The sequence below is a fragment of the Papaver somniferum genome, chromosome 8 (genome assembly GCF_003573695.1).
Source record: "Papaver somniferum cultivar HN1 chromosome 8, ASM357369v1, whole genome shotgun sequence".
NCBI classification, from domain to species: Eukaryota; Viridiplantae; Streptophyta; class Magnoliopsida; order Ranunculales; family Papaveraceae; genus Papaver; species Papaver somniferum.
In genome coordinates this window covers 136061103-136073733 of record NC_039365.1, presented here as the reverse complement: position 1 = coordinate 136073733, position 12631 = coordinate 136061103, and the positions used below count along the sequence as shown (strand labels likewise).

The window sequence follows — 12631 nt, the reverse complement described above, 5'->3', positions numbered from 1 at the left end:
GGGTTTAGACTCGTTTCTCACCCACAACACATGAAATTACCAAAACCAGCAGAAACTGTTTTTACCCTCAAACAGATGTGAACCAAGGTTTTGGAAATCTTATGTTTGTGTCGAACAACTACCAGATAAAAGTAGAGATATCAAAACAAACTTGTAGATTAGGGTTTATACTCTACAACTTATAATCAGTATGCGTACATACAAGGAGTCCGTGAACTTGATTTTCGTAAGTGAACTTGGGAGATTCCAAAGCTCAATTTCTAAGTTAAGTAAACCCTAATAATTCTACAACAAGAACAACTAGAATAAATCTAGATATATCTTGTTAAAATTTCTTAAGGAATTTATGAGATACCTTAGTCGAAGTTTTCATTCTAGTTCCGATTTCGGACAACTAGTGTCGGTATACGATCGTGAACTGAAATTTATCAAAACCTAGGGTTTATGACCAACAACTCTTGAATGATTTTATATCAAAAGAGAAGACCTAATAATAGACAAGAGTTGGAAAACCTAGACTAGTTGCGCAACTAGCACGAAGATTATTACCAACTCGGCTTTGCGATCCCCAAAGCAAAGACTTATTTATGTCACTCTTGTTCACGAAGAGCAGAAGACGTGGAAAACAACCTTATGAAGTTTACACCAATTTTCCAAGGGATAAAAATTGTAGCATTCACGAACCCTTTATTTATAGTGAAAAAGGTAGCTTGAATCCTAAGAAAGTTTGCGCTATTTTCCTTTTTCAAGACTCTCCTTATTTTGAGAGCCTTTCTTAAGTTACAACTCTTGCATAAATAATTATTTTAGCATAAATTGTATTTTTGTGAATAAATCACAATTTAATTTAGGAATGAACTCTAAAACATCACAAACACTTAATATGGCAATAAATAGTGTTTGGAAGAACAACCATCTTGCCTAGATAAGGAAACATCAAAAATTTGACTAAAAAAGGATTCTAATCAAGTATTTGCGCTCAAGTCTGTGAACCATTACAAACAGTTCGCGGTTGTTTCCTATTTACGAACTGTAACGGTAAAAGCAACACTTATAATTGTTTCTTTAATAAATCACTCATAACTTCTTCGTTATAACTCGGAATTGAGTGATTCTTGGCTCGATGAATTCGTAAGCTCTTTCCCTACAACATAAGAACCTTTCCAGGGATAAAGGTTATTGTCACTAAAGTCATTTCTCAAATAACCTCGAGTCCATATATAAATGTATGTATACTGTCATTGGAATTGTTCCATAGAGTGAGCAATTATTCTGATAGATTAAAATGGTAGAATTGAACAAGAATCCAAATGAAATCAGTAACCACATACCTTTGTTGATGAAGTCCTCGTTGATGTCTTCGTTTGATCTCCAATCTTCAACGTATTTGATGGTTTTTGATACTCAACTACACACTTCTAATCCTAAATCTGAAACTTGACTAAAGTAGACTAGAAATAGAGATATAGTTTTGACAACTAAATTTAACAACAAGCTTGATATATCAATACTTGGGAGTTTGACCGAGCTATGCTCTAACAGTAACTATGGTTCCAAGCTTAACAATAGTTGATATTTGTTGAATTTAACTTTATAAGACTAGTTTAGCCTATGCGGTGTGCATATGCAAGGATTGAAAGTAGGGCACTATAAAATTAGTATACCATCTCTTTGCAGCGCAAGGATTTGCTAATCAATATGGCCTCCACACAACGAATCATGAAATTTTTAATCATAATTTGTATGCATGTAAGTATGGTTCTAAGCTTAACATTATTTGATATTTTTTGAACATAAATTTATGGGACTAGTTCAGCCCCATAAATTTGTATCATAATTTTTTTTTTATCATAATTTGTATCCAGTAGCTACACTTACTGTATGGTTCCAAATTTCGTAGTTTTACTATTTTTTGAATCGTAGGAAGCAACATGTTGTAAGACTATCAGACCTAAATAATAAACCTCAGCAGGTTCAACTACCAGATTGAACCATCTTCACTAGAACAAAACCCCGCAGAGAAAGAATCACGCTACGAGCCAGGTGTACACAAAGTACGAAGGAAATTACCGATCTATCTTCGTAAAAGCAGGTTCGTAAAAAACGATGGTTTTTCCTGAGAAGTCTGTATCCGTATGAGCAAAAAATAAAGACCACTGAACCTAAGCAGAGACAACCAAATCAAGAAAAATGAAAAGCCACAAAGAAAATAGATCCAAAAAACAGGTACAGATATCCATCAACAATGAGAACATCATGTGTCGGCAAGAAAATAACTTATACTCCCCCCGTTTCAAAATAATAGGCAGGTTTGTGTGTAAATTATTTAGCTCGGCGCAATCCTTACTTGATTAGACGATCTAGAAATATAGTCAAACGAGTAAGCATTTAATATCATAAAATTGGTGAAAATTATAGCGGATTTACAGATGATAAGGCAGACACGAACCAACAATCGCTCTGAAGAAGTAAAGCGATGATGGCATCACATAGAGTAGTGAGACTACCCCCAAAATAAAAATTACAAACTGGGGTATAATGCGGACATAATATTAAAAATAGAGAACCAAACACCAGAATATTTTGTGCGGTGATAACTCACGTATCAGAGTAAAACTAACGTTCAATGGATTCCTCGAGTGAGACACAAACATTAACTGCGCCTTCTCATATTAAAAAGAAGACAACATGCCCAATGGAATTAACAACTGAAAAAAGACAAGGGTACCCAAATATACCTCAATCTAAAAAATTTCCACCTATAAGTCTTTTCTCCGAAAGTGATTGTCTATGGACCGAGTCGAGACAATACAACTAATCGCTGACACTTCGTGTGATCATCTATGGATACGAGATCGAGACAATACAACAACGAAGTATGTTTACTTGATAAAAGGTTCAGACTCAACCAAACACAAAAGGATTGCTATCAAGTAAATAGGAGTTAACGTTTGTGTAATTTACTTTAAATTATAATAACAATAATTATAATTGCGGAAAATAAAAGTAAATGACACAGCAAGATTTCGTTAACGAGGAAACCGCAAATGCAGAAAAACTCTGGGACCTTGTCCAGAATTGAATACTCTCAGGATTAAGCCGCTATACAAAATCAAACCAACTTCGTATAGTTGAGACCAAGCAACTAAACCTATAGTTCACCTAGTACCATTTGTATCCTTTCGCCTCCAACTTGCAATAAGTCACGCACTTGGAACAATTCCTTTGGTTCGTATTCCAAACAGTAAAGGAACAACAAATCTGTTAGGTAACAACTCTTTTCAACCAATTGATATGAGTATGACAAAAGGATCTTTCGTTTATCCCAATAAACTCCTTTATCAGGTCCTTAGATATTTCCAATAACAACTACCAAAGTAATTGTCAAGATTTTGCAATCAATACTTTTAATCACAGAGAATTGTATTGATGCAGATCTACTCAACTAATCGATCCAATCTATCACAAAGATAAACCGATTATAGTTGGATCCTCTTTACCCGAAACAAGTATTGTGCACACTAAAGATTATGAACTCAAATTAGAAATCTTTTTCATCTTCAAATCTCCTTAGATATTCAATAAACACCTGCACACAATTAACTTGAATATCTTGTGATAAATCATACACAGAACGGAGTCTGTTAACAATGGATTATCACAAGACGTCTTCAGATCTACAAACAGTCTAAAGATCCCCGTCGAGCTTGAGTGAATCTTATATCAGAAGAGAAGATTCTCAAGAATAAACAAACTAAGTGCAATCAAAGTTCAACAACTGTTAGTCAATCAGATCAATCGAAAACAAAAGATAAACTGCAATTATCTAGTTTCCCACCAACAGTACTAATAGAGCTTCTCAATCCCAAAAAAGTTTGTAAACCGAGCCGCCGTAAGAGATTTCGCCTAATTAGGTTACTTTCCTCTCCGAATAGGCGGCTCTACCAGTAACAACACAACTAGGTAGTTTTGCTGGCTTTGAGGATTAGTTTTCTCGAAATGCAAACTTCAATATTTATAGACCAAAGAAGTTTGGACACCAAGGAATTTCTAAAACCGAAAATATTCTCAAGATATGCAATATATTCCAAATTCGGTTTCCATAATTCCTGGAAATGCACTGTCAAAATATTGACCAGAATCTCTTAAAAAATCTCCAACTAGTAAATGCACATTACTAATTTTTATTTTTCAAATAAAATTAAAAACCTTAATTAAAAGATTCTCAATTTATTTTCAATCCGGGATTCTCCTTTAGCTATTAAGGAATATCTTTGAACAATAAAAGATAAGCGTTACTGCACATGTTCAAAGTATGTCGAGATCTTTACTTTGTAAGTCCTTTTTCATACTTACAATCTTGGAACCGATTTGTCACACTTCCAAACAAGTTTAGAATTGGTTCATCTGGCTTCCAAGAACTACGTGATTGATTATCCTATCAAATCACCAAACATGGGTTTCACGGTTCTACCAAAACAAGTTTCGGTTCTACCTCCATGTGGGTACTAGAATTAGTCACGCCAGTTACCAAAATTTGGTTGACTAGGTACTAGGATCGGTTCCTACATATATATATATATATATGGTATCTAACTTGTATTTGGTGCACATGTCTATAGGATCGGTTCCCAATTTCTAAAAACGTGTTGCACATGTTCTTAGGTTCAGTTCCCAATGTCTAAAAAACGTGTTGCACCTCTTACAAGGATCGATTCCCCTTTTGTGATCGGTTGCACCTCTTACTAGGATCGGTTCCCCTTTGTCTAGAGTTGGTCATACCAATTACAACAAATCGATCATACCATCTCAGCTGATTACTTAAGATCGGTTTCACTAATAAAAGTCATACCAATACAAAAGTCAGGCCTTGTGAATAGATTTACCAAGAACATAAGCAAGTCATGAGCGGTTATACCTAAATACACATATTGGTAATTCAAAATATTTGCAATGAATAACAATACCAATAAGCCTAGCGATTTCCCTTTCGATTCATAACACAAGTTTATGAATTCTACTTCCTTTAAACTAATGTAAAAATATTGTTTCCTAGGACGAAATCTTCACCTCATGCCCATACATAATCACAATAGCATTCATACGATTATGTCGATGTCTTATATATGAAGTTCAAAAGATAATCGTTATACTTCGTATTTTATTCCTTAATACTATGTCTAACAAGAGTATAATCATTCATAGCTTCGCAGTTATGTTTTCAATATGCACGACTTGAAAGATACGTTTGGGAATGAAACAGTTCAATTCAAATATTACTAACCTCAAGTGGAAGGATGATGTCGTCGTTGTAGCTCCTTGTTTCTTCACATACTTCAAGTCTTCACGTAATACTTGTAATGTCTTATATCCTAATACTTTCAAGCTAACTTATACGAAGTTGACTCTAATAAATAATCAAGCAACCCTTTAAATGAGTTTTGATTCACTAAAATATGACAACCAAACTTGACATACCAACGCTTGGTGGGTTCATACGAGGTATGCTCTAACAACAACTCTAGGTTTACTTTGGGAGGATTCCGAAATTTTCACCGACAGAGACAAGCGAAATAAACCAGACACCCATCCCAATGTTAGAGCAGCTGGGTTCTGAATGAATCTTCGGCCTGCTTACTTGTTGAGGAACTGAAGTCGATACATATGTCATAGATGCTTTTACTTATCTTGCTCTTGAGAATGATATGCTAATCTTTGACACTGAATCGAGCCTGCTAACGAGGCTCAATTTCGGGTTCTTCTATCTTGTGAGGTCCTAACCTAACCACCTTTCTAAATTTCCGATGCTTCTATTAACGATGTTTTTCGGAGTTGGTACGGGGCAACTTCTCAGCTTCTTTAGATTACATAATAGTTTAGAATATTTGCATCAAATAGTTGGATTTACCTAAGCCCAAGCCAGGGATATTCTATTAATGATAAGTTAGAGACGCTACAGAAGGAGAATAATCTGGAACTGGTTATCCTACCGCCCATTCTCGGTAAAACGAACTCTGACTCACCAAGTATTTGCTATAGGTTCGAATTCCTTTCTTTTAGAATGAAATGGTTGAGCAAAGGATGTGCTCCATCTGTCCATACAGATTGGGAATATAGAGTCTCAAGATCATGTCGAACGACTTGAAAATCGAGTCTTCACAGTGTAGTCTAGTTTTTAGTGTTGCCCTTTCCTTATTATAATTCAAGCTTCCATTTCCCAAAATAGAAGAAAGCCGAATCGAAAGAGAAAAAATATTTCCCATGTCTTTCTTGATTGGACAAATCCCCAAGGCTATTGGATCGGCAGAAATCTCGAAAGAAAATTCGGTGTGTTTAGCACCACTTAAATGAAACACATTGACAGCCCCCTTAACCAAAAAATAGTACCTCTTAACAATACAAAGGGAGTATCATCATCATCACTATTTTCTTTCTTTATTTTTTGGATAGAAAGTAACTTTCATCACTATATATGGATCTTATTAAAACAACAAATAACTAAGTGGGGTTAACACTACAGCAACTCTGCCATTCAAATATGATTAGCCACCACTTATGCTACCACTACCCCTACTTATTTCCTGCATCTCGATGCAATTCATAACTAATTCGCTCACTATCTAAGTATAGGTTTCAAAGTGCTTTACAGACCCATAGACATAGTTACTAATCCGTGAATCATCTTCTTTTCCTTTTACAATTCTGCAAAATGGATCATGAAGTAGAATTCGTATACATTCCTCATTCCACGGTATCTCTAATATCCTACACTTTATGCAATATGAATGCGAATGAGAGAGTGAGATCAAGTGATCAACTGTAGCTTTTGACTACTTTAATGTTTAAACATGCGAAAAAGAGGATGATAATCATTGTTATTGACGTTGTGCTTTAAGAACCAGTATAAATAATTGTATCTGTTGTGGTACTTCTGTATGGAGTTTACACAATCCCGGAAAAGATAAAGTGAGTCAAACCGCAAGTCCCTAATAACCACGACGAATGGAACCTTTTCATTTTTATTCCATAACAAACCGTTTTGATTTTGATTTTATAAAACCCCATGCCATAAGACCCAACAAAAACAATCTTTTGGTGTCATTGGAGTCTTGGACAGTTTTTGAGTAGATAATTGATGCGGTTTTTCGAGAAACCAACACCAATCAGGAGAATCTCTCTATCATTGGTGTCACTAGACTCGGTACTCCAACAAAGAACTGGAGAGCACCACTGCACCAGCATAAATGAGTCGAGTATTTTTTTTTCTCTACCTCAAATGTATTTCTTTCACTTTCCCTCCTTTCCACTTTAAAAAAAAAAAAAAAACTAGAGAAAGGCAAAGCAAAGTAATGAATTACATAACTTCTTTTTACTAAAACTTTACTCTTATTTATCTCTCTGTGTTTTTCTTTGCTAACTGGAAGAAACATTCATCATAATAATAATAAGCATTCTCTCCTTCTCTTTCTATCTCTATCTCTCTGATCTGTGTTGTTTACCAAGCTCTGGTTCTCTATCATGGAGAAGCCATTACAGCTTTTCCTCTCTCTAAGAGTAAGTATTCTCTTCATGGTAATATTAGTATTTCAATCACCTTTAAATTCTTCAACAGAGACATTTTCTGTTACTACTACAACTAAAACAGACGGTGAAGCTCTTCTTCTATTCAAAAAAATGATTCATAAAGATCCAAATGAAGTTTTATCAAGTTGGCAACTCAATAGAAATCCATGTAACTGGCATGGAGTTAATTGTACTCTTGGAAGAGTTACTCAGCTTGATCTTAGCAAGAGTAATCTTGTTGGTATTATCTCATTTTACCCATTTACATCTTTAAGCATGTTATCTGTTCTTAATCTCTCCATGAACTCATTTGCTTTGAATTCATCTTCTTCACTTCCATTTCTTCCACCTGGATTGAAACAGCTCGATCTTTCGTTTACTGGATTAGCTGGTTTAATCCCTCCTAGCTTTTTCTCCAAGCATCCAAATTTTGTATATATAAATCTCTCTCACAATAATCTAACTAGTTCCATTCCTGAAAACCTTTTAGAAAATTCATTTAAGTTACAACATCTTGATCTTTCTTATAACAATCTGACAGGATCAATTTCAGGTCTAAACTTTGAAAGAATTCCTTGCTCTGGTTTGTTGCATCTTGATTTATCAGGAAACCATTTAATGGGTGCTGTTCCTTCCTCCATATCCAAATGTAGAAACCTTAACACTTTGAATTTATCATTCAATATGATTACAGGAGAGATACCTAAGTCTGTTAGTGAACTTAACAGTTTACAGAGGTTAGATATATCTCACAATCAACTCATGGGGTCAATTCCTTCTGAACTGGGTGGTCTTTGTGATTCACTTCAACAACTTGGTCTGGCAAATAACAATCTTTCAGGTTCAATTCCTACTTCATTGTCTTCTTGTTCTTGGCTTCAAGTTATTGATTTGGCGAATAACAATATATCAGGTTCATTCCCAGATTCAATACTTTCCGGTTTGGGTTCATTAGATAGCTTGTTATTGAGCAATAACTTCATCTCTGGGTCATTTCCTGTTTCTATCTCACTATGCAAAAGATTAAGAATTGTTGATTTTAGCTCAAATAAGCTCTCTGGAAATCTTCCTCATGGTGTCTGTCCTGGTGCTGAATCACTTGAAGAACTAAGGTTCCCTGATAATCTTCTGACAGGTGACATTCCTTCTGATCTTTCTTCCTGTTCTCAGCTAAAGACCATTGATTTCAGTATTAATTATCTAACAGGTCCTATTCCTAAGGAGTTTGGAAAGCTTGAGAATCTTGAGCAGTTAATGGCCTGGTTCAATTCTTTAAGTGGCCAAATTCCTGCAGAATTAGGGGCTTGCTGGAAACTTAAGAATCTCATTCTCAATAATAACCTCCTTAGTGGTGAAATTCCTACTCAACTACTGAATTCAACAAATCTTGAATGGGTTTCTCTCACAAGTAATGGACTTACTGGTCCTATTCCTCCCGAATTTGGGCTGCTCTCAAGGTTAGCTGTTCTTCAATTAGCTAACAATAGCTTGAGTGGTGAGATTCCTAAAGAGCTGATGAACTGCACCAGTTTGCTTTGGTTGGATTTGAACACGAACAAGCTTAGCGGCGAGATACCACCGAGACTCGGTCGACAACTTGGTGCAAAGTCGTTGAGTGGAATCCTCTCTGGTAATACAGCAGCATTTGTGCGAAATGTGGGGAACTCGTGTACAGGAGTAGGAGGTTTGCTTGAATTTGCAGGAATTCGACCGGAGAGACTTCTGGAGGTGCCAACTTTGAAGTCGTGTGATTTCACTAGACTATATTCAGGAGCTATCTTGAGTATGTGGACTCTTTATCAAACAATAGAATACATAGATCTTTCTTACAACCAGCTCTGGGGGAAAATCCCTGAAGAATTTGGAGACATGTCGGCCTTACAAGTGTTAGATTTGGCACATAACAATCTTTCAGGAGAAATCCCTGCAAATTTCGGTCAACTCACCAATCTTGGTGTTTTTGATGCATCTCACAACGATTTACAAGGTCCAATCCCGGAATCATTCGAAAACCTTTCGTTTTTGGTACAGATTGATCTGTCTAACAACAGATTATCTGGTACGATTCCGTCCAGGGGACAGCTTAGCACTCTTCCTGCAAGTCAGTATGCAAACAATCCGGGGCTCTGTGGGGTTCCCCTCCCTCCATGTCAATCTGAAAATGCACCTACAACGCCCTTTATGGACGACAGAAAAGGAAGTGGAAAACCGACAGCGGCTTCATGGGCTAATAGTATTGTCTTGGGAGTTCTTGTTTCAGTTGCCTCAGTATGTATTTTGATAGTATGGGCAATCGCAATGCGAGCAAGACGTAAAGAGGCTGAAGAAGTGAAAATGATTAGCAGCTTACAAGATTCACATGCAGCAACAACATGGAAAATAGACAAGGAGAAGGAACCGTTGAGTATCAATGTAGCAACTTTCCAACTGCAACTGAAAAAGCTCAAATTCTCACAACTCATCGAAGCTACAAATGGGTTTTCGGCGGCAAGCTTAATTGGGTGTGGTGGATTTGGTGAAGTGTTTAAAGCCACATTAAAAGATGGTCCAACAGTTGCAATTAAGAAACTTATACGCTTAAGTTGCCAAGGAGACCGAGAGTTCATGGCTGAAATGGAAACACTAGGAAAAATCAAGCACAAGAACCTTGTCCCTCTATTGGGCTATTGCAAAATTGGGGAGGAGAGGCTTCTTGTGTACGAGTTCATGGAGTTTGGAAGCCTCGAAGAGATGCTTCATGGGAGGACAAAGACAGGTGAAGGACGGAGATTATCCTGGGAGGAAAGGAAGAAAATTGCACGAGGAGCAGCCAAAGGACTATGCTTTTTACACCACAATTGTATCCCTCACATCATACACCGTGACATGAAGTCGAGCAATGTACTTCTAGACCATGACTTGGAAGCTCGAGTATCAGATTTTGGAATGGCGAGGCTAGTAAGTGCACTCGACACGCATTTAAGTGTGAGCACACTTGCAGGCACACCTGGGTACGTCCCACCTGAGTATTATCAGAGCTTTAGGTGCACCGCTAAAGGAGACGTCTACTCTTTTGGAGTGGTACTATTGGAACTCTTGACAGGGAGAAGGCCGACAGATAAGGATGACTATGGGGATACAAATTTAGTCGGGTGGGTTAAGATGAAAGTGCGAGAAGGGAGTGGAAGAGAAGTGATTGATCAAGAGTTGCTACCACCAAACACGGAAAGTTGTGTCGATTATCAAACAGGGGAAGCTAAAGAGATGATCAGGTTTTTAGAGATAACCATGCAGTGCGTTGAAGATTTTCCTTCAAAGCGGCCTAACACTTTGCAGGTTGTCAACATGTTGAGGGAGTTGGTTGTGTAGTTGTGGGTGAAAGTAACAGTGTTTGATAAAGGTTTTTTCTGAATTCATGTTGGTTACTAATTTGAAGTTTATTTTCGGACTAGCTACTTTATTCAAGTTGGTTAGAAGTACCAGACGGCAAAGACCATTTTGCTGCACGGATAGATCTTACCGCAACCAAAACCCTCCATGAGAAGAAGTCCAAACTGGTTAAATTCGAACTGTGTAAACTGCAAAAGATTTTCATATAGACTTCAGTGTAATGGCAATAACCTATTGATTGCTCAGATTGTTAGTATGTAGCTTAGATTTTTTTAATATGTATGCTTTTGTAAGAGGCCCCTAATTCATATCTTTTTCGTTTTTTCAAGTCTCACCAACTCAATAAAGTGTTACAGAGTCTGAGAGTGACCAGTTCCATCAATATATAAACCCGCAATACGCGAAGATGTTGTACCTAGAGCAGCTTTCGCAAGAATTAAACAAGAACATTTTTTTTTTTTTGGCTGAATTATGATTTTTAAAAATCTTGAGCACTACCGTTTGGGGATATCTTATGGTATTACGGTTTTGGCTAAGGGGTTTTTCGTCTTTTGATGAGCTGTGCACAAGCTTGAAATTGTTCCTGGAGAGGATATATGCTGCGTGTCGTGGCCGGTAAGCAGAAAAATGTTGCAAAGGAGAAGTGGCACCCAAAAATTAGGGTTTTCGTAAAAGTGGAAGGGTTTCTCTTGTTCCTGTTTGTGAAACCAGAAATAGTTATACTTTGTGCTAGCAGGTGACAATTTTGAGGGTGGGGGGAGCTTTCATCTGTCCGTTTCGGGGTTTCAGTACCAGAGGTTGACAATTTTGAAGAAAAAGAAGTTTGCTTGGAATACTTGTACACCTCAAGTGGTAAGACTTCTTACACCATTGGAGTTAAATGCTTGATGTTACTATCATGATTTAAGAAATAGTGTGCCCCCATTATTTTTGGAATTTAGGAATACATATTTCTCTACATTGTTTTTATCGTGTACTTTGGACTCTAACTGTTTGATAAATATGTCCACTAAAGACGACTTGAACGCATATGTCTTGTTTTTATCTCATTCTTAGTTCTCACAAATAGGTGTTTTTGGATCATTTACAGTTTAAGTGATCCCACTGCGTTTGAGTTTTGGAATAGTTTTAAAATTTGATGCTGACTATTTTAATGGACTTAAAAGATTCTGCCCTTTAAATCTGCATTAATATTATTTTCTCCTCAGAGTGGGACAAGAAGTTTCAAGTTTGAAATTTGGTGACTTTGTATAAAAATGGCAAACAGCAAATACGAGTATGTGAAGTTATTTGAAGTGGAGGACAAGTTAATGCCATCTACATGGATTGTTGTACGAATAAATGGACGTCATTTCCAGCAGTAAGTTCACTTCACCTACATATATGAGCCGTGTTTTGAACTGTAGAAAACTAGAAATTTTGCAAGGAAAAAAAGGAAATCCATCAAGAAGCTCAGCGTTCAGATGAGCTCTCTGAAAGAAGTTATGGTTTGTGTAATTTCATACTCCCTCTGTCCCACTCCTAAGTGACCTATTTGATTTTAGATTTTGTCCCAATGATAAGTGACCTATATCATTAAACAATGAGATATTCCGGAATTATCCTTTTAGTTAATTATAAAGAATATACGAAATATGCATAATTTGATAGGCATGTTTATATTCGTTACGTAGGTGTTTTAAAATACTTTTCAATGGTA

At 36.5% G+C, this 12631-nt stretch overlaps 1 protein-coding gene across 2 annotated transcripts; it reads left to right on the top strand.

Moving 5' to 3' along the window:
• The first annotated feature begins 7433 nt into the window (after positions 1-7433).
• Positions 7434-10982, top strand: LOC113303151 (serine/threonine-protein kinase BRI1-like 2). 2 transcript variants are annotated; one of them, XM_026552152.1, is made up of 2 exons: positions 7434-8698; positions 8771-10982. In XM_026552152.1, the coding sequence occupies exons 1-2, from the start codon at positions 7519-7521 to the stop codon at positions 10909-10911; spliced, it is 3321 nt and encodes a 1106-aa protein (XP_026407937.1). In that variant the 5' UTR covers positions 7434-7518; the 3' UTR covers positions 10912-10982. The 2 variants fall into 2 exon arrangements, with proteins under 2 accessions (XP_026407937.1, XP_026407936.1); XM_026552151.1 differs by having other exon boundaries at positions 7434-10982.
• The last annotated feature ends 1649 nt before the right edge of the window (positions 10983-12631 follow it).

Excerpts from the sequence above, each read along its gene's own strand:
- LOC113303151 (XM_026552151.1), top strand. The coding sequence starts at position 7,519 with ATGGAGAAGCCATTACAGCTTTTCCTCTCTCTAAGAGTAAGTATTCTC.